The sequence below is a fragment of the Buteo buteo genome, chromosome 14 (genome assembly GCF_964188355.1).
Source record: "Buteo buteo chromosome 14, bButBut1.hap1.1, whole genome shotgun sequence".
NCBI classification, from domain to species: domain Eukaryota; kingdom Metazoa; phylum Chordata; class Aves; order Accipitriformes; family Accipitridae; genus Buteo; species Buteo buteo.
In genome coordinates this window covers 16,636,587-16,655,728 of record NC_134184.1, presented here as the reverse complement: position 1 = coordinate 16,655,728, position 19,142 = coordinate 16,636,587, and the positions used below count along the sequence as shown (strand labels likewise).

The 19,142-nt window shown below is 44.2% G+C and overlaps 2 protein-coding genes across 8 annotated transcripts in view; one reads left to right on the top strand and one right to left on the bottom strand.

Annotated features, from left to right (window-relative positions):
* Positions 1 to 7,744, top strand: part of ACOD1 (aconitate decarboxylase 1) — a 30,131-nt gene extending 22,387 nt beyond the window's left edge. For 5 of the 7 annotated variants that reach the window (XM_075046031.1, XM_075046030.1, XM_075046028.1 and 2 more), the window contains 4 exons: positions 693 to 854; positions 1,967 to 2,056; positions 4,625 to 4,830; positions 5,687 to 7,744. In XM_075046031.1, the coding sequence (XP_074902132.1) occupies positions 777 to 854; positions 1,967 to 2,056; positions 4,625 to 4,830; positions 5,687 to 6,641 (1,329 nt within the window). In that variant the 5' untranslated portion in view covers positions 693 to 776 and the 3' untranslated portion in view covers positions 6,642 to 7,744. The remainder of the gene's footprint in view (positions 1 to 692; positions 855 to 1,966; positions 2,057 to 4,624; positions 4,831 to 5,686) is intronic. The other 2 variants (XM_075046033.1, XM_075046032.1) reach the window with 1 other exon arrangement.
* A 577-nt stretch (positions 7,745 to 8,321) lies between these two features.
* Positions 8,322 to 12,936, bottom strand: LOC142039493 (glutamine amidotransferase-like class 1 domain-containing protein 3, mitochondrial). The gene is made up of 4 exons (XM_075046025.1): positions 12,639 to 12,936; positions 11,108 to 11,279; positions 9,030 to 9,234; positions 8,322 to 8,609 (listed from the first exon to the last, which is right to left on the bottom strand). Exons 1-4 carry the CDS (start codon positions 12,864 to 12,866, stop codon positions 8,417 to 8,419), a joined length of 798 nt encoding a protein of 265 aa, XP_074902126.1. The 5' UTR covers positions 12,867 to 12,936; the 3' UTR covers positions 8,322 to 8,416.
* Positions 12,937 to 19,142: the final 6,206 nt, after the last annotated feature.

Here is a 19,142-nt window from a genome sequence, read left to right as displayed (position 1 = left end):
AATCAGCAGGTGCCAGGAACAAGGAGCCACTGCTTTTCAAAGAGATGAGATTGTATCTCAGAGAAAAGCTGGGAGTCCAGCTAAGCATGAATTCAATGGGAGCTGGAGCCAGGAGTGGCAGGTACAAGGTAGGGCTGCCAAGTCCCATCTCCCGCTGAGCTTCAAGCTCAGCAAGACTTGGGATAGTAATTCTACTACTCAGGGAGATTACATCTTGCCTCCTTGTGTGGTAGTGGCTGCACTGGATTGAAATGCCACTTTCCCACTGATTTCAATAGCAATAAGAAGGTGCTATGGAAAGCCAGATGTTTTTTGCTTCTATTTGTTTTATATATATGTGTGTATATAGATACAGATATCTTGCAAAGTTACATTACCTGCAGTGCTTACCCTCAAGGACTCAAGTCAGGGATGAAGCAGCAGAAATACAGAACAGACAAGGACACTGATGAAAGTATAAATAAAATATAAATAACACTGTGGCATTTCTGGGGAAAAAAAGGGGAAGAATTCAAACTTTAGTTTTGCTGATGCAATTCATGTAAGCAAGGGCAGGGCAACAGGAATGGCCAGCATGCTAAGCAGTAGCCCAAAACTGAAAGCAAAAAAAAAAAGAAGAAAGGAAAAAAAAATGTGTTTTATTTAAATGAAGAGAAATATCTACTTCTTTTTTTTTTTTTTTTCCCTCTCAGACAATTACAGGAAATTTTGCCAATGTGATTCATGGTTTGAATGCAAACCACTTGACAGACCAAGTCATTCAGAGAAGCAAGCGAATGATTCTGGATACTCTTGGAGTGGGGCTTCTGGGTACCAGCACCGAGGTCTGCCACAAAGTGACACAGTACAGCAAAGTAAGATATCTGGCATTAATAAACCCTAAGGTTTAGCCATAAGAAAAACATAGGAACATTTGGGCTATAAGGGGAAACTTTGTCATGGTAAAATTCTTTTGGGGATGGAAAGAGAGACACGGTGTTCTTCCCACTGGAGACGGGGAAACCTCATTGCTCAAGTTACTTTTAACTCTGGATGAGCAAAAGTCTGTAACACTGTACGCTCAGACACATCACCGCAAACACAGTTAATTAAGAATCCTTCCTTCCTTTCTTTCACCTAGGAGATCTTATTAAAAACATCAGCAAAGAAAACCACTTAACACTGGACTTCCCAAAATAAGGGATTGTTAAAGGGATGGAGAGTTAGTAGTGGGTTACTTCCAGTCCATAAAACATAACTGTTGTCTGAGGTACATTGGTCTTGTTTCTCCTCTGGTCTTGCTCTCCTTAAACTAGAGGAGTACTTGACCTTGAGGGGAAGCCTTCCCAACACAGGAGAGCATCAATGAGGAGGAGTTTAGCCCACTGTTTTATCAGTCAGACCTGGCTAGTGGTACTCAGGCTCCAGAGCTTTGTAGTCCAATAAGTCTCTTCACACAGAGATCCCCCCTTCCCAAACCGTGGTAGTTTATGCCCTTTTATTTAATTCTATAAAGATCTCTTCATTGGCTAAGAGATCTGCACAGCAAAAGGAAAAGAGCAGAGCCCTTTACAGCATGGGGATACCAGCATCAGTAGGCCATATATCATTTACCCACGGTCTTGCTAAAATGTAGAAAATCTTTAACTGGAGATATTCCCCAACAAGATGATGACAGTCCTGAGAGAACTGCTGATGGGCAGTGAGAAGGGACGTCAGTGGCCAGAGGTTGTGTGAAGGGATTGAATGGCCAGGCAGAGGGTGGTGGTCTGCCCCCTGAGGCCTGTTTCTGTGGAAAGAGCCCTTGACATAAACCAACAGGAATCAGAGTTTCTTTTCATACTTTCTGATAGAACAATATTTTTCTCATGAAAGGGAGGAGTTGGGTCCCAAGAGGGTATGGTCTGATCTTGGTTACATCAGAGGTACGGGGCATATTTACCCTTGGTTTCAGGACTTTGAATTAATTTACGTCAATTTGTTTCAGATCTACAGCTCAGATATATCCAGTACCATCTGGGGCCACTTGGATTTCCGACTGCCTCCTCTGTATGCAGCTTTTGTGAATGGAGTGGCTGTAAGTGATGCTCTTTTATTTGCTCTTAAGTCACACTAATTGATGCCATTCTTGCTCTAGAGAGAACAGAATGCTCCTAAAATCTTAGTTCACTTTATTCTTCTGCCTGAAGCCTGCTACAAAACTTTCCTAGACTGTTTTCTAAATGTGCTTCAACTTTCTTCCAATGAGACCAAGTTCAAAGTGTAATATATATCTGATCGAACTCAACAGCATCCCTTACCTTTAATGTGGGACTTGGGGCTGTTTTCAAAGGTCAGAACTCTGCAGTTTGTCACAACTATGCTACAGCCACATTACAGAGTTACTCTAACTCTCACTGATTTCCCCAGGATCCAAATTTCATGCCAACTGGCAAAGTATAGTTACAGAAAAACACAAATACAGACAGATGCACATATACATACACACATATAATATCACAAGGCAATTTAATCTTCAGTTACGCAGCTTGCAAAAGCCAATTATATATTTTGGACACATACTTCGTCACTAAAGCAATAACTGACTCCCCAGACATTTGTCTAAATTCAGATTGAGGCTGAAGCCATTTGAAATCAAAATATGCACAAGAGGTGGGGTAGACAAATTAGGCAATTATGCAAAACTAGGGAAGGTGACCAACCAAGGAAATGGCAATATTAAGCCTATCTGAATTAGTGTGACAACAAGATCAGAGGTCCAATTTGACACCTCATTTCCAATGTAAAGAAAATTACCTTGGAAATGAGATCTGGTACCCCCTTAGCTCCTAGCAGCCCGTGTGATATTCAAATCTGGCTGTTAGCATGTATATGATCATTTCAGATTATAACCCAGTCACAGGTGAATTCTAAGCACTTATTGAAGATGTCAGAACACAGCTTACTGGGTATTGGGCGCAACTTTCCTTATTCTGCACTGGCATCAGAGTTTTTCAAGGCAGGGACTGGGTTTTCTTCTGTCTGTTCAGAAACGCACTCCTCAGAAGTGCATATTCCCAGTATTACGGGACAAGACCTGAGCACTGGGGAGCCTGACCACCTTCCCAGTTTGCTGTGAAGTAAGGCATAGGTGAATAGGTGTGAAAGTTCAGCTTTTAAGGCATTCTTATGTTACTAAATATGCTGTCCCTGATGCTCTCAAGTCCTTGGGGGTTCTCAAAACTTCGGGAGTTTTCTGACAAGCAGTCCATTACAAACACTGAGTGCACTGCTAGGAGCAGTTTGCTACCAGAATAGCAGCTGTATGCCATGCTGGGAATGCCCCAAATCTTCCCGAGCAGCTGGGCTCTGGGCATGGGAAAGAGGAGGCACCTCTCTGGATACTCTCAAGGGCTAAGCAGCTCAACCCAGTTTTAAGACTAGCTTTCTCCTACTTCCAGCAACCCCAGGAAATCAGGTTCCTCATGTGACAGGTCTTGTTTTGAGGTGCTGAAAATTCAGGCTAAAGTCTGATCTATATTTGTGGGCTTGTGCCTGTTGATGGCTGCACCAGAGAAGTGCTGCTACAACTTTCAGTTAGGTGTATGTTAGCCCCTGCTACAGCTTTAATGGTGTGAGCCCTAACGGCAGCATCAGTCACAGCACTGGGAAAGTAATTTCATTGTGTTTATATACTGTTTTGGGGGAAGTGAAGAGTCACCACTCACATCATGGAGCTAGAACTGCTGCTTTAATTATACCAGTCTAATTAAAGCAGCAAAAACCTATTGTAGGAAATAAGATATGTTGTCATACTGGTTCTAGACTGGTGCAACTTCAATTAGAATTAAACTCCTCTGAGGCAAGATTTTTATTGCACTGCCACTTCTCACCGAGCAATGTTGGGAGTAAAGGTCTGTCCTGGTTTTGGCTGGGATAGAGTTAATTGTCTTCCTAGTAGCTGGTATAGTGCTATGGTTGGGATTCAGTATGAGAAGAATGTTGATAACACACTGATGTTTTCAGTTGTTGCTAAGTAGTGTTTAGACCAGTCAAGGATTTTTCAGCTTCTCGTGCCCAGCCAGCAAGAAGGCTGGAGGGGCACAAGAAGTTGGGAGGGGACACAGCCAGGGCAGCTGACCCAAACTGGCCAAAGGAATGTTCTATACCGTGTGATGTCATGCCCAGTATATAAACTGGGGCAGTTGACCTAGAAGGGGATGACTGCTTGGGAACTAACCATCGATCAGCGAGTGGTGAGCAATTGCATTGTGTATCACTTGTTTTGTATATTCCAATTATTTTTTATTATTATGATCATATTATTATTATTATCATCATCATCATCATCATTATTTTCTTCCTTTCTGTCCTATTAAACTGTCCTTATCTCCATGCACAAATTTTACCTTTTTTTCCCCGATTCTCTCCCCCATCCCACTGGATGGGTGGGAAGTGAGTGAGTGGCTGCGTAATGCTTGGTTGCTGGCTGGGGTTAAACCATGACAAGGTCTTAAAAGAAAGAATTTTGAAGTTTTGTTTTCTAAGGAAAATCTAGTTCTTCAGTCCTTTTTTATACCAGTTACCGTAGTTTCATTTGACTGAGCCAATCTTGCCTAGTCAGATTTTATTTCTGATGACAAGTCAAGGCTTCTCTTTCCATTAGGTGCACTCAATGGATTTTGACGACACATGGCATCCAGCCACACACCCATCTGGGGCTGTGCTCCCCGCCGTGATTGCACTCTCAGAGGCCTTTCCTCAGAAGAAAAAAATCTCAGGTCTCGATCTGCTCTTAGCTTTCAATGTGGGAATTGAAGTGCAAGGCAGGCTGCTGCGCTTCTCCAGCGAAGCCAGGAATATTCCAAAAAGGTACATAGAAATGCTTTGAGTGGAAGGATTCTTTTCTTGGTGTTAGTATACTTAATTAAATGCCAGTTAAAATACAAATGGCACAGTTAATCATATTTCCTGTATCATTTGTCTGGAAATTTAGGAAAGGTTCATCTTAAACATAAATGCACTTACATGACTCCTTATGGCTTAGCTGATAGATCTCTTTTTGAGAGCATCGATCAGTTTACAAGGAGGTGATGATCTCACTATTAATTAAAAACAGCAGCAGAAGGGCAATGTTTAAGAGCAGAGGTCTCAGGCTCTCCTGGATACATACGATCATGCCTCACTTGCAAACAGTGGTTTGCTCTCAGCAGAAAGGAGTGACCGCTGCTGGCCTCAGAGCAGAGCCCAAGATGGGCTGTGCTTAGGGGAAAGCCTTGAAGTATGCGAGGGACTAGATGTCTTCTTTCTATTTTTCTGTGTGTTCCTTCTTCCAGTTTTGCAAAACTAGTTCAGAATAATAAAACTTGCCTCCTCCAATATGTATAATTTATAGATGACTATAAATTATTTACAGATAATTTATAGATGACTATAAACTGTGACACTTTTGGCATTATTCTGTTCAGTATGCCTTGAACTATGAGCAGTTCTAATGTTTCAATTGCTTTCTGGGGAAGACCTGCTGTAAGTGGTACTACTCCAGTTTAACTTGTTCCTGGTGAAAAATGATAACTTTTTCCATTATGATCACATGTGAATTCTGCATGTATGTTTCTTTAAGGTCCAATCCATCCTCCACAGCAGTGAAAGGAAATTTGAGCTTGTGTATATAGTGAATTCAGATGACTTTTTGAAATATTGTAATGAGGAGATTTTGTTTTCCCAGGTTTCACCCACCGACTGTGGTTGGTACGATGGGGAGTGCCGCAGCTTGTGCTAAACTGCTAGCTCTCAACCAGCTGAAATGTAAAAACGCCTTGGCTATTGCTGCCTCCTATGCAGGTGCCCCACTGGCTAACGCAGCAACCCAAACAAAGCCCCTCCATGTTGGCAATGCTGCCAAGCATGGACTGGAAGCAGCTTGCTTAGCATCACAGGGCCTTCAAGGAAACAAACAGATCTTGGACATGGAGTCAGGGATAGGTGCCTTTTATACAGATTACAACCCACAGGCTCTGCCAACCTTGCAGTCCTATCCCTGGCTGTTGGACCAACAAGACGTGGCCATCAAACGCTTTCCTGCTCATCTTGGAACACACTGGGTGGCTGATGCAGCATCTTCTGTTAGGAGGAAGCTTGTAGAGAGCAGTGACAACTTTCTCCCCCTTGATAAAATTGAGAAAGTCATTCTCAAAGTCCCAGAAGTCAAATATGTGAACAGACCCAGGCCTACCTCAGAGCACGAAGCTCGACACTCCTTCCAGTTTGTCGCATGCTCTGCTTTGCTGGATGGCAGCATGTCGGTCCAGTCCTTCACCAGTGAGAACATTCACCGGCCAGCCTTGCAGGAGCTCCTCGGCAAAACACAGCTGGAGCACCCTCCTGATAACACACCTAGCTTTGAGAGTCTTTACTGCGAAGTGAGTGTCACACTTCGGGATGGCAACCCAATCAGCCACCGCTGCGATACATTCTACGGACACTGGAGGAAACCTCTGAAAAAGGAGGACTTGGAAAAAAAGTTTCAGTCCAATGCCTCCAGCGTCCTGCCTGCAGAAGCCACAGAAGGCATTCTAGAGACCGTGTACAACCTAGAAAAAGTAGATGACTGTTCTGTATTAAGTACATTTTTATCAGGACAGTCAGATAGACCGCTTTCGGAGAAGCTACGCTTCCTTTGAATGTTCCAACCGACAGCTAGATGCTGTTCACAAAGCAAACGCAAAATTCAGGACAAATTCTTATTTAGTGACTCAAGCACTTTTTAATAGGACTCCTGTAACACAAGAGCCATGCTCAGTCCAATATTGTGGTTTTAGACCAGGTATATAATTTAGCAATTGTGTGCACAGCTCCATCAGGCTGACCAGAAGATCCTCTGCTGGCAGTCAACTTCAATTATCTTTATATCTCTAGAGGCAGAGCACTGCTTGTGCCCAACACAAAAATTTCCCGGATCTCCTGCCAAAAGTTGGCTGAATGTTCTGCTTCTGCTAAATAACTCCATAAAGGAAATCCAAATTCTGGAGGAGTATGGAAATGCAGTGCCCATGAGAAACATCACTGTGAGAAGGACAGTAATAAAAACCTTTATATATTTAGTTCTGTAGATTTAGCTCTAAAGCCTCCTTGAAGAGGCCACATGTTACCTCTGAGCTTTGATGTTTGTGCTAAAATAAACACAGCACATATACAGCCTAGTAGCACTTGCTACTCTGCAACATGTCAGGCTTTGCTGTAATGATTGGTCTGGCATCGATGAGGTAAAGGTTAGTGCCCCTCCTGATCTCACCAGCTGCTGAGCAAGAGGGACAACTCAACACACCTTGTCATAAAAGCGTTATTTCCCAGTTCCATTTTTGGCTGCTCTGTGGTATAGGTTTGTACCTGCTGTACTCCTGCTCCAGTTACAAGGTGCTCACTCAGCAAGACATGATTAGCACTAACTAGTGATGACAGTTTAGATTACTTCAGGCACTGCAAAGCATGGGCTACAGTACACTTCTTATGAGTGACAGACACCTGTGAGCATCAGAATGCTTCTTACGCTGAGACAATCGAGTGTCCCCAGTGACAATCAACTTGCCTTGATAATGAATTCTGGGAATTTTTAGCTCCTGCAGGAGTACAAAGCCTTGCCAGATTGTGCTTCTAAGGTGGGCTGACGACCTTTGCTCACATTTGCAAGATCAAAGCACATGTTCTAATATATATAGGATGTACCTTCCTTAGGGCACTAAACTCTGTATGCAAAAAAATCACAAAATAAAGCTAATTCATTTTACTAACTAAACGTCAAATTATTTCATTTATTAGAGCAAAACTTGTGTGTTTTCCACATGCAATGTATTCATTTGTACTTAAGCCTCTGACTCTTTGTTTGTAAAGTCAGTTTATCTAGGGGGGTCTGCAAAGATTTTGGAGGTCTATTAGTTATACTTGCTTAAAGAATTGCAAGGGAAGAAAAAAAACCCCAATAACCACATTCTTTTCTTTTTCCCTTCCGAATAGAAAGTAGAATTTAATTACTCACCTATACTGAAGGTATACAGACTCATTTACAGCTATTTCATCTGTAATGACAGATGGGTAACACCAAATGTGAGTTACTGATAACCATTAGTGATGTGATAAAACCCCATTGGACATGGAGAGATTCTACATTATCTTATCAAGACTGAATACATTCAGATTCATGAGGAAAAAAAAAAGGGGGAAAACCCCCATCACCACCACAACAACCTTCAACGCATGCTTTCTATTTCAAGAGAAATAAGTAAGATAAACTTAGCAGTAAGCACTTGATGTATTATAGATTTAAAAAAAAAACAAACCAACAAACCAACCACGAACTGTAAAGTTTAGTAGTTGCATTATTTTATTAATACAATCAAAGGAAGCTAAATACTTATGCTTAGCTAAATTGATTTCCTTGCAGAAGTCTGTATGCTTCCAGTCAGGCAAGTTTCAGGACTTCTTGTACCATTGTTCCGATACCATCAAAGATTTCATGCAGAGGAGCCTTGCACATGAAAGCACAGGTAGTAACTATTTTATTGACATTATCCACATGGGATTCATTTACATTTTTGCAAATGTGCTTACATCCAAGCTCTGCTATAGCAGATGCCGTTTCAGCATCAGGAAATCTGTAAATAAAAAGACTGTAATTAACATAAAGAGATGATACAGCCATAAAGTTCTGCCAACATAACTTGAATGAGAGAACTACAATAATATTTAAGTGACTCTTCAGTTGATGATGACAAGGGAGTCAAACAGACTGCCACTATCAGGTTGTTCCATCCCCTATGGACACAACAAGTGATTTGATATCTTTGAAAACAAGGTCTTAAATGCAGAGCCACAGTACATCAGTTCTGTCACAGTACGTCAGAGTTCTGTGCCTACTACTATTATGCAAGTGAAAATTTGAAATACGTGAAAAATATCACTAATAAGTTACCCAAGGTTTACTGGCACCAGAGACCTCAGACTTTTGCACAGAAGACTGGCCATTTCCCAATCCTAATTCCCATGTAAATTATCTCCATCCATTTTCTTCTTACCTTCCATCTATGTTTTTATCTTGGCCAACCGTGACCTCACAACCAGGAAAGACTTTAGCTGCCAGAACTGGCGATATACAGCACAAACCAATGGGCTTTTTAGCACTGTGGAAAGCTTGGAGTGTGGAGTTCACGTGCTCATTGACAGTACAGTTCTTGCCATCTACAGCCCAGGAACAGAGGTTCTTTGCTACACCAAAACCACCTAAAAAAACCCAAACCAAAACCCCAAGAGCTCAAATGTAAGACACTGCTAAAAGCCTTTAAATTCAATACCAGACTGACGTTCTCCTTTTTTACAACATACGATTGGCATATATAGGACCATTAAGTTACTATACTGAAAGCCTTCAGCACATGAAACATGATGGGTTTACAATGTTAAAAGTTTAACTGCACAGTTTTTATACCACATATGTTACATAGGCCAGAAAGCTTAATCTTGCTTCAATGAGCAACAAATAGACAAATAGGAAACCTCACATTCATTTGCTAGTCACTGGAAAAGCTGCAACATCTGATATGTACCCCTCAATAAGCAAGACAGAAATCAGAAGAAAGACCAATGATAGTTAAAAGTAGAAGAGTGCAATTCACAAGAGTAATGCAAACAGTGATTTGACCCTCTACCATAATTCACTCTTGAGTTTTAGTTCAATATTTAAGCAAATATAAGAGAGCTTTTTTCCTCCCCTAGAATTATTTTTGGATTTTAAAAAAAAAAAGTTAACACAATAAAGACAAAATGGATATTACATAAAAAGGAAATGATAAAATGATATTCTGAGACATACCAGTTGTGAATAATAACATAATTTCCTATTAAAAATAATGCTGGATTTGTCTTTCTAGAAATTAGTTATAACAATCATTTACTTGCATTTAATCTTCATTTAATTGTACTAGCAGATTATATTTTACAGCACCTTCATTTACTGGATTTATAACCATCAGAATAATCAAAGAAAGAAGGTTACTAGTAAGTGTAACCATCCATTATATTTGATTCCTTACAGAATGTGTGCAACATCAACTTCTCTACAATAAACAAACAGAAATTTCCACAAGTACTTCAATGAATAATATTTTTCCTTTTACTCTTTGCTCGCTTTTGAGTGTTATCTGAAATCTCTGAGGTAAGATTTTCATTTCCAAACTTAATAGGGTTTTTTTCCCTCTAACAGTTATTACAGCAACCCTCCTGAGCCTAGGTTATAACAGCATGAAATTAATAACGAAAATACTTGCTAGCCTCTACTCCCTGATCAGCCCTGATGTCATCGACTCATTTTAGCGTTGGAAGTATGTTTCTCTGCGTTACACACCCACTCCCTCTGCTGGCCTTACAACAGAAGAGAGTGTAACAACTTCAAAATTAACGCTTAGGCACAGTTGTGAAGGCAATATTTAACAGTACTATGAATATTCTGGAAAGTGATCTTCAGCAAGTCCTAATTTCCTCGTGATGCTTTGGTTTCTTCATTTCTAAAGTGATTATAATTACTTCTGTCTGAAAGGCAATTCTGTGGTCTATAAATAAAAAATTATCCATAAACATGTTTAGTATAACTTGATCAGCAGCAGACCAGATACATAATTAAAACAAAATGTACTCACATCTGACAGGGAATATAGTCTACTTGGCAACCTACTATTCTGCCAACAATTTCAGAGGCCCTAAAAATAAGGCACTACCATGTAATGTCAAGTTCTGGCCTTGCTTTTTTACTCTGTTCAGTGTTCTTGTCCACAAGTAGGTACTAAAGTTTTCACAATCTTAAGAAAGAAGGAACAGTGCAATGTATGACCTAACACCAAAAGAACACCCTGGCATTTAAAATTAATGAACTATAAATTAATAAATAAACTGAGATGACTTGCCAGCCCATGAGAGCTTGCTGAAACATTTTCTCGTCCTCAAAAGAAAATAAGTAAAAAGAAAGAGAAAACCCACACACCTCACAAATTCAAAAGTATGATTTATTTTCTAAACGGATTTAAAAATAAAAAAGTTGCAGAGGCAAAGCAGTTATTTACAATTGAAAAACCACAATTTATTTTCTTTTAAAAGCACCTACCAGGGAAAATGACCGCATCAAATTCACTAGCTTTCAGTTCAGCTAAATCCTGAATGTTTCCTCTTGCCAGTCTGGCACTTTCAACTAACACATTTCTCTTCTCTTCTGTTGGACTTCCTTTTAGGTGATTGACTACATCCCTTTGCTCAATATCAGGGGCAAATATCTTCACCTAGAATATAGGGATGAAGCCATTTTGTGAACATAAACAGAACTCATACATATTGATCACAATAAAGAACATTTAATCAACACAGTTTTTGTTCCTGAAGTCTCTTATCCAAGAGAAGTGGATTCCACAGGATGGATCTATCACATTAAATACCTAAAGTGACAGGTGACATATTAGGATGGGTAAACCTGGCCATCCTCCCTATCCTATTCCTGCAGGTTTTTGACAGGAGTCCACTCTTACGCCAACATTGAACTTACTGATTTTGCCAGGGCCTGCCTTCCCTCTGCAGATAACCCCAAGGACAAAGAGAGCACCACAATTTATACCGGCAGCCTGACTGGACACACAGCTGATTCCACAGAAAGGCTGCTCTTAACTGTTATGGTATCGGAGTGCTAAAAAAGAGTTTTAGAAAAAAAAGTTTAAAACATAAAGATGCAAACTTTAGAAGCATTTCTAGTGCAGACATTAGAGTTACTCACTTTCCTACAAGACTGGTAGCAGGAAGGAAAAGCAAAAAATGGAAGAACATATTCTGATTAGGCACAAAAGGGGAAAGTTGCATCAAAACTGTAAAGTTCTGTGAAAGGTGTACTGCAGGAGCTGTTTTCACGTATCTGTTTTGATGCTTGCTTTGCAGACTTCTCAGCGTTCGCCGCTTTAGTTAATTTTAGAGAAGACAATTTTGTGGTAAACGTGGGGTGCTGCTGTTACCATCAGACACCTGAGCGCAGCTACACACAGACAGAAAGTGACCGACCACCTTCCGCCATCTGAAGCCACGGATGGGACCAAAGCACACCACATCCCATTCCAGGCTTCTCCGTGGAACCCCGGTTACCAAAAAAGCCCAGGAACAGCTGGCAGAAAACGAGCAGGCGAACCCGAGCGAGGGCGAGCGCCCGACTTCTGCAAAAGTGATGGGAAAGCCGATCAGGAATTTTATCCGGGTCCCGTCTTCAGGAGCAGGGCAAGGCCTCCCGCCGCTCCTCGCTCCCCGGTTCAGCCGCCTGCCCGCGGCCGCTGCTCCTGTCAGGGAGACATTCGCACCGCTGGGGAGGGAGGTGAAACAGGACGGGAGGGAAAAGGTAGGGAGGAGAGAGGTTAGGAGCAGGCTTGGTAGTGCGCAGCGGCGGGGAAAAGACCGCCGTGAGGCGGGAGAGGCTCCTATCCCGCAAACAGCCCGAGCCGCAGCATGGCCTGCCCCGGCACAGGGGGTCCCTCGGCTGCTGAGGGGCTCAAAGCCACGGGGGAGACATGCCTCCTCCTCCTCCCCGCCCCCGGGGAGCCTGTCACAGCCGGCTCCGCACACACCCCGCGGGAGTGCCGGCGAGCACGGCTCCGCCGCCCCCCTACCTCCGCGCCGCCGCGGCTGAGGTGCACCAGCGCTGCCGAGGCCTCGTGAATCTCGCTGCCATCGAAGACGCCGCAGCCGGCGAGAACCAGGGCCACCCGTTTGCCCATGGCGGCCGCCCGCCCGCCCCTCAGGCCCGGACAGAGGCTGCTCAAGCCGGCGACCCCGGGCCGCGGCTGCTGCTGCTGCTGCTGCTGCGCCTGCGTGCTGGGAGTCGGCGCGGCCTCCATTTTGCAGCTTCGGGCCTGCTCGCAGCAGCGGAGCGGCAAGGCAGGGAAGGTGCTGCGCGGTGACCCTCGCAATGCTGTTACGCCTCTGCGTTCCCGTAGCACGTCTGAAAGTTACTCTGCTTCCAGTAGGACCTCGCAGAGGCTCAGCGGTGTACGTGTGAGGTTGGTTCGTTCTACACATAGGTGTGATAAATATACTGCTTTGAAAGCCAAAAAAAGTGGAGTTTGGGTAGAGGCCGGCAGTATTGCTGGGTCCTGATGCTGTTTGTTTCAGTGATATCCTTACTCATCAGACCCATGTACCCCTTTTGGCTCCCTTAACCTCATATTGTGTTCTAGGGAGCGGCTCCATTTTACCAGGAAAAACAAGAGTTTCTTTGGAAAACCAACCTTTCTTCTTTCACCTGCTCCCAGGTTAGTCATTAAGGCATTGCCCTAGGGAACCAAAGGGCTCGTTTGGGCCAAGGCAGACATTCGCCTCTAGTCTCCTCCTTACAACTGTGCACACAAACGCCATACTGGCAACAAGTTGCATTTAATTTTAGCAAGATCTCTCAGCTCTCGGTCCTTTATTTTTCATGAGCTGCTTCTCTTATAAGAAACTTGGGCTTAATAATGAAAACCTGCAATTTTACTGGACCAGAGGGCTGAAAAGCTGGATCTTGCAGAAAAATGGGTGTCTTCCAAAAATTTGGAGTATGGGGGTTCTGAAGGGGACATGACAGTGCATAGACTGGGCAGAACAAAAATGGTATATGAAAGCAAAGTCTCTTTCTGTAGTAAAATGCTTTCAGTGATACACTGAGAGGTCAGGATTCTCTGTGAAATGATGGGTAGGGAGATACTTGAACAGGAAAGGGCCAAGATAGGGAAACTCCCTGCTTAAGGGCAGATGCTGTCTGCTGAGCAAAGTTTGCTCCAAATGAATGTAGAGCTACAGCTTGGTCTCTACCACAGTCCACACTCTGCCTCTCAGGATTTATCAGGACTGCAGCGCAGCTCCAGCTTAGAAAGCCCTCGATTGCCTGACCACCTAATCTACAGTCATATACTGGGAGATCCCTCTCAGCTCAAAACCCTAGAGTCAGAGCTCTGTACAGCACCAAACCCTCACCTTACCTTCCAGGCTGAGTAGGACCATAGGGAAATTCCAGCGGAGCCATCTCAACCCAGAGATGTTTGTTGAGAGTGGAGTGGCAGTTCAACATACTTACTGGCATGGGACACCTTAGGCTCAGCTGCAGGAGGATTGGGGGGGAGGGGGTGGGGGTGGGTGGTGGTATGGAGATTGGGGAACTGAGAGTCTCCAGAGCTGGAATCCCACTGGAGTCCTCCTCATGCTTGAGAGCTAGGAAGAGGCTGCTGTCTGGAAGGAGTTTAAGTTCAATGCACGTTTGGAGATACGTTTGGAGTGGAGTCCCAAACTCCTGTGTGTTAGGGCCATGGTTAATATTAGAGCTAGGGAACTGAGCACCTTCAGAGCTGGAATTCCGTGCTCCTTTCTGTTCTGACTTACTGGCTAGTCTTCCTGGATGGACCACGGACCTGAATTGTCAGTAACCTCATCTCCAGTCTTGTTTCTGGCCCTGTCTCTTGAGTGGACCTCAGACTCACATTATAGGTAGCCGTTTTTCTTGGATGGACCTTGGACTTGATTGGGATTTGATATTCCCGTCCCACTTCAGGTCCCCCATGTCACATCTCTGTGCCAGCTTCATAACTGCCCTGGCTCTGTTCCATGGTCTAGCTCCAACTTGCTCATGCCATGTCCCTGCCTTGGCTTTGTGACCTTGTCGTGGTCCTCTGTGTCTGTCTTATGTCCATGTTTTCATCCCAGCTCACGACATGTTCTTGCCCTGGCTCTGTATCACCCTGAAGTAGCCCTGTGATGACTCTTCCTTGGCCTGGGCCCACAACAGCAAGTAGCGACAAGACCGTTTCACAAGGGGTACACTTCTGAAGCCAGATCTTTGCAAGGTGAGAGGACACACCTTGATGGGAGAAGAAGCTGCTGTCAGAGCCCTGAGTGCACTAGTAGCCCTGTAATTCACCTGGCCAGCCTCAGCTGTGGCCTCCACCCACACACCCTCTGGCCACAAACCCATGGGCAACATGTGAACTTAGGCCTGGACATGGAGACATGACCTGAGCTATGCTGTAGGTATGCATGTCCAGTCCTGTTTCCTGTTGTCCTGACATACAGGCTGGTCTTCTTGCACAGACCATGAACCTGTGCTGCAGGTAGCGTCATCTTCAGTCCTGCCTCCTGGATGGACCTGGGACACATATTATAGGTAGTCCTGGGCTTGACTCTACTTTGCTGTGTCCGGGGCTGTTGCTGGATCCAGCCACTACTACATACCTGTTCCCATTCATTTCTGAAAACTTCAGGACTGCACTGTGGTCATTGAGGTCACTGCCCTTGCTTGCACTGTGGTCACCTCTGCTCCTGGCTCGTCCTCCCTTGCAAAGCAGCCTACTCCTGCTGCTCCCTGACACCCCTAGAGCTAGCATAACTGACAAAAGGTGTTATCTGACTTCAGATAAACGTGTATTTGGAGTGGGGAAGAGAATTCACTGCTCTGCTGTGTGGCAGCATCAGAGTTAGGGTGCCAGAGAACAGCGAGGGTTGGATGGTCCCCAAGGGGAGCTGAGCACAATAACAGAGCAAGTGGAGGCCAGTGTCCCAGCACCCTGGCCCAGTCCCACCCTCCTTGAGCAAGGCGAGCAGGGCAGCTCTGGTGGTAGCAGTGACGTTCCCCCAAGAGTCCGATCACGAGGCAAGTCCATGGTGATGGAGCAGATCCAAGGTCAAGCTGGAATGACAGATGTGTGGGTTGAGGTCTGCATCAATGGGGTACGGGGCTGGGCCCAGGCGTGGCTGCAGTGTAACTCAGGTGGGAGGCAAGAGCCTCAGCTTAAAAGCAGCTGCCCAGGAAAGGAGCAGGGAGCCCCTGCTGAGGTGTCTCAGCAGACCTGTTTGGGAGAGCCTAGGCAGGAGCCATTTCTGGCTTTCTTCACAACAGTTCTTATCAGACCTTGAGAAACCAGCTACACACCCTGAAGGGGTAAGTGTGCCCTGGGCTTTGGCATACTGTCCCCTTCAGGCTTCAACTGGTTGAATTGCAGCTCTGTCCTGGACCCCAGCCATTTTCCTACTGCTCAGGATTTGAGAAAGATATTTTCTCTAGTGGAAATCCTGCTCTGAAGGGCCTTAGTTGCCTAACAACAGATTCTCAGATTAGCTTCAGTTTGACTTGGGTAGCTCTCTGTATTTCACAGACTGCATCCAGTTGACTCATCAATTCACTTATCCCTACCCTGCAGCAGATCTCAGAGAGTCACTCTTAGCTTAAAACTCGTGATGAACTTCATCTGCATCCTTATCCCAGCCCTCATCCTATCTCTCAGGCTTCAGCAGAGCCCCTCTGGAATTCCAGCTTGGAAAGAAATAATTTCCCTCACTTGCCCCCTAAGCTGCCAGACAAATCAGGGGCTGCCCTGCAGTCCCAAATGCCCACTGAACTGCACATCTGTCCTGAGCACAGTCCTCATCCTAGCTCTCAGGGTTGAGGAGGACCTGAGGGGAACCCTTAGCTCTATCTTACACAGTCACAAAGCCCAGCCATTCTCCTTTCTTCTAAAAAAGACATTGCATCTGACTTTCTCCTACCCCAACAGAGAGTTGAGATTGCATTTCAGGCTATGTAGCAGAGTATAGGTGCGGAGGCTCTTTTCTCAAGATGTCTGGCTTCAATATGAGTTCAGGTAACATTTGTATTTTTCAGTGTGCATCCAGCTGTCTCAATAGCTAACATATGCCAGCGTGAGTATAAAAAAGCCCTGTGAGCAGCAAAACTGCCAGTTATGTAGTTTTGTCTACTGTGTTTCATATATAACTGTAAATTTCTTACGGAGTGGCATATTGCCAGTATATAGGCTGGCAGATGTGCACCTGAAGATGTAAGCGCCATCCAGAGAAGCTCATTTTTGTGAGATAAGAGCTGTTACTTCAGGTTCAACAGCCTCTTTGCTGTGACTATTACGGTGTGATGACTTATGTAGATGTTCAAAACAAAACTAGCTGTTCAAACCCACAACTTTTGGCTGCAGCAGCAGGGTTTATTTTCCCCTTTCTCTCTGTTCCTTCCATCCTGTCGCTGTCAAGGGCAGAGATGGAGAAGGTACTGTTTTATAATGGGAAATTGCCAAGAGTCTTCTTCATTGTTTCAGGAAAATGTTTTGGTTTTCACTAATCAAAAGAAAATACTCTGGGAAATGAGAAAAATTTAGGAATCCTTTCAACTCCAGAAGCTGATCTTTGTAGCCAGTCTCAATCTGTCCTCTAAGCCTGCTAGTGGACAAAGATACAGATCAGCTCTGTGGGTTTATAAAGGGCACTTTGACATGTTTCTGGATAATAAACGAGACATCTGCTGACTCAGAAATTGCTGACGTGAGCTTTTTAGCTCAAGTATTTTTATTCACAAATTTATTAGTCATTTATTTTCTATGTTAAAATATGGTTCACAACATAACTTAGGTCCAATGAGAAGAAAAAACAGTACTGTGCTGCAAGAGACTCCTACAGGATGCAATGAAGTAAGATACAAAAGTGCTACTAAAATGAATTCCCCCCTGCCAAAAAACAGCTTTGCCATCTTAGTCATTTGACCTGGCACCTTCAGCAACCACAGCTGTGCCTGAATGGAGACTTAATAGAGCCAGGACTAAGAACCAGTTCATACTGTATTTCTAGTTTGACTAACAAGCAGTTACAGCACCTTAATTATGTCATTTCACTTCCCTGCATCCTGGTTTCATAGAAGGGATAAATTATGCTTCCCGTATTTCATAAAGCACTTCCTGATTTACACATCAAAATATCTGAAACTAGGAATTACGGCTATATTCCATACAAACACATACCTTTTTGAACAGATGAAAGAGCTGGCATCTTGTACTACACTCAAGCTCGGAAACACATATGGGTAATAGGACACTTTATTTTATAAAGAACAAAACCAGAGCTTTACTTTAAAGCAGACACAACGTGCATGAGATTAAAATGAAATACGGAAATATAGGTGTGTATAGATTATGTATACACGCATGAAATTAATGTATTGTGCTGAATGGCATGGATTTTAAAGATAAGCAGTATAGAATCAGAGAGCAATGAAGTGAGAGACAGAAATGTTGCTGAAATTAAATATTTTAATAGCTGAGCCATCTTATGGTTTTCTGAACACCTTTAGTACCTCCAACATTACTGAAACTGATATTCAGCAGCCTATCCTGCATTTTTATGTAGGATGCAGGGTTTTCCGCCTCGTTTTGTTTGGGTATAGCCTAGCATAGTGCTGACTAGAGAACTGGTTGTTCTTTAGGGGCTTGTATGCAATGAGCAGGGGTATTTGGCTCCCGATAGTCAAAAGTCCACAGCACAGTTATTTACCCACTGAACAGCACACACCAGCGCTTTCACTGCTGATGCCAACTACCAAACTTAGCCTCCTGGACTCTGACGCCAGCATAGCCGGTTTTGAACTCTACAGAGCTAGAAAAAGCTGCGTTTGCTGCAGGGATCCTGCTGGCCAACCTGTCCTCTGTTTCTCTTAGCCAGAGTTCATCTTAAAGGTAGTTCTTGCTATTGTCGTAAAAATGAGAGAATAAACTGCCCTATAATCCCTGCAATGTAAGTTGTTACAACCTGAGTAAGTGTTCTGAAATGGGTGATGGGTACACGAACTTAGCTTGAAGCACTGAAAGGCTTCAGACAAGACTTGTGGGCAGCCAGAAGAGGCTCAGGGCTATGTGGTTTACCACAGCAGAAGCCCTTCTGCCATGTGGTGAGGCCTCACCTCATCCTGCCGGGTCCAGACCCAGAAGTCATCCCTCTCGGTGGATTCTGGTCATAAGGATGGGCATTGGATGTGCGTTTTAAAGTGGCTCTGAAGCAATGCTTGAAACAGCATACCGGGCTGCTGACGAGGACTTAGGCTACATTAAAAGAATGCGTAGCTGTCCGAGTCTCCAGAAAACTGAAACCGTAGTTCAGTCAAGTGACGTCTTTAAGGGACGATTCACCACACGGGTGGTTTTCCTCAGGAGGAGGACGAAAAACCCGCGTTTGCTCAGGACTCCGCATGTAGCTCGCTGCCCGCCTCACGCCCTCCAGCGGGGGCCCTCGTCGGGCACCGCCGGCCGCCCCGGGCCCTGTGGGCGGGCGCAGGGGCGGCCTCCTTCCCGCCCAGCCCGCCTCAGCCCCGCCGC

What these genes read in the sequence shown, in the direction of transcription:
- LOC142039493 (XM_075046025.1), bottom strand. Translation starts at nt 12,866, where the DNA reads ATGGAGGCCGCGCCGACTCCCAGCACGCAGGCGCAGCAGCAGCAGCAG. An exon ending in TCAGCCGCGGCGGCGCGGAG is followed by an intron (nt 11,280 to 12,638) that starts GTAGGGGGGCGG and finishes CCTATATTCTAG; the next exon opens with GTGAAGATATTTGCCCCTGA. An exon ending in TGATGCGGTCATTTTCCCTG is followed by an intron (nt 9,235 to 11,107) that starts GTAGGTGCTTTT and finishes GGGTTTTTTTAG; the next exon opens with GTGGTTTTGGTGTAGCAAAG.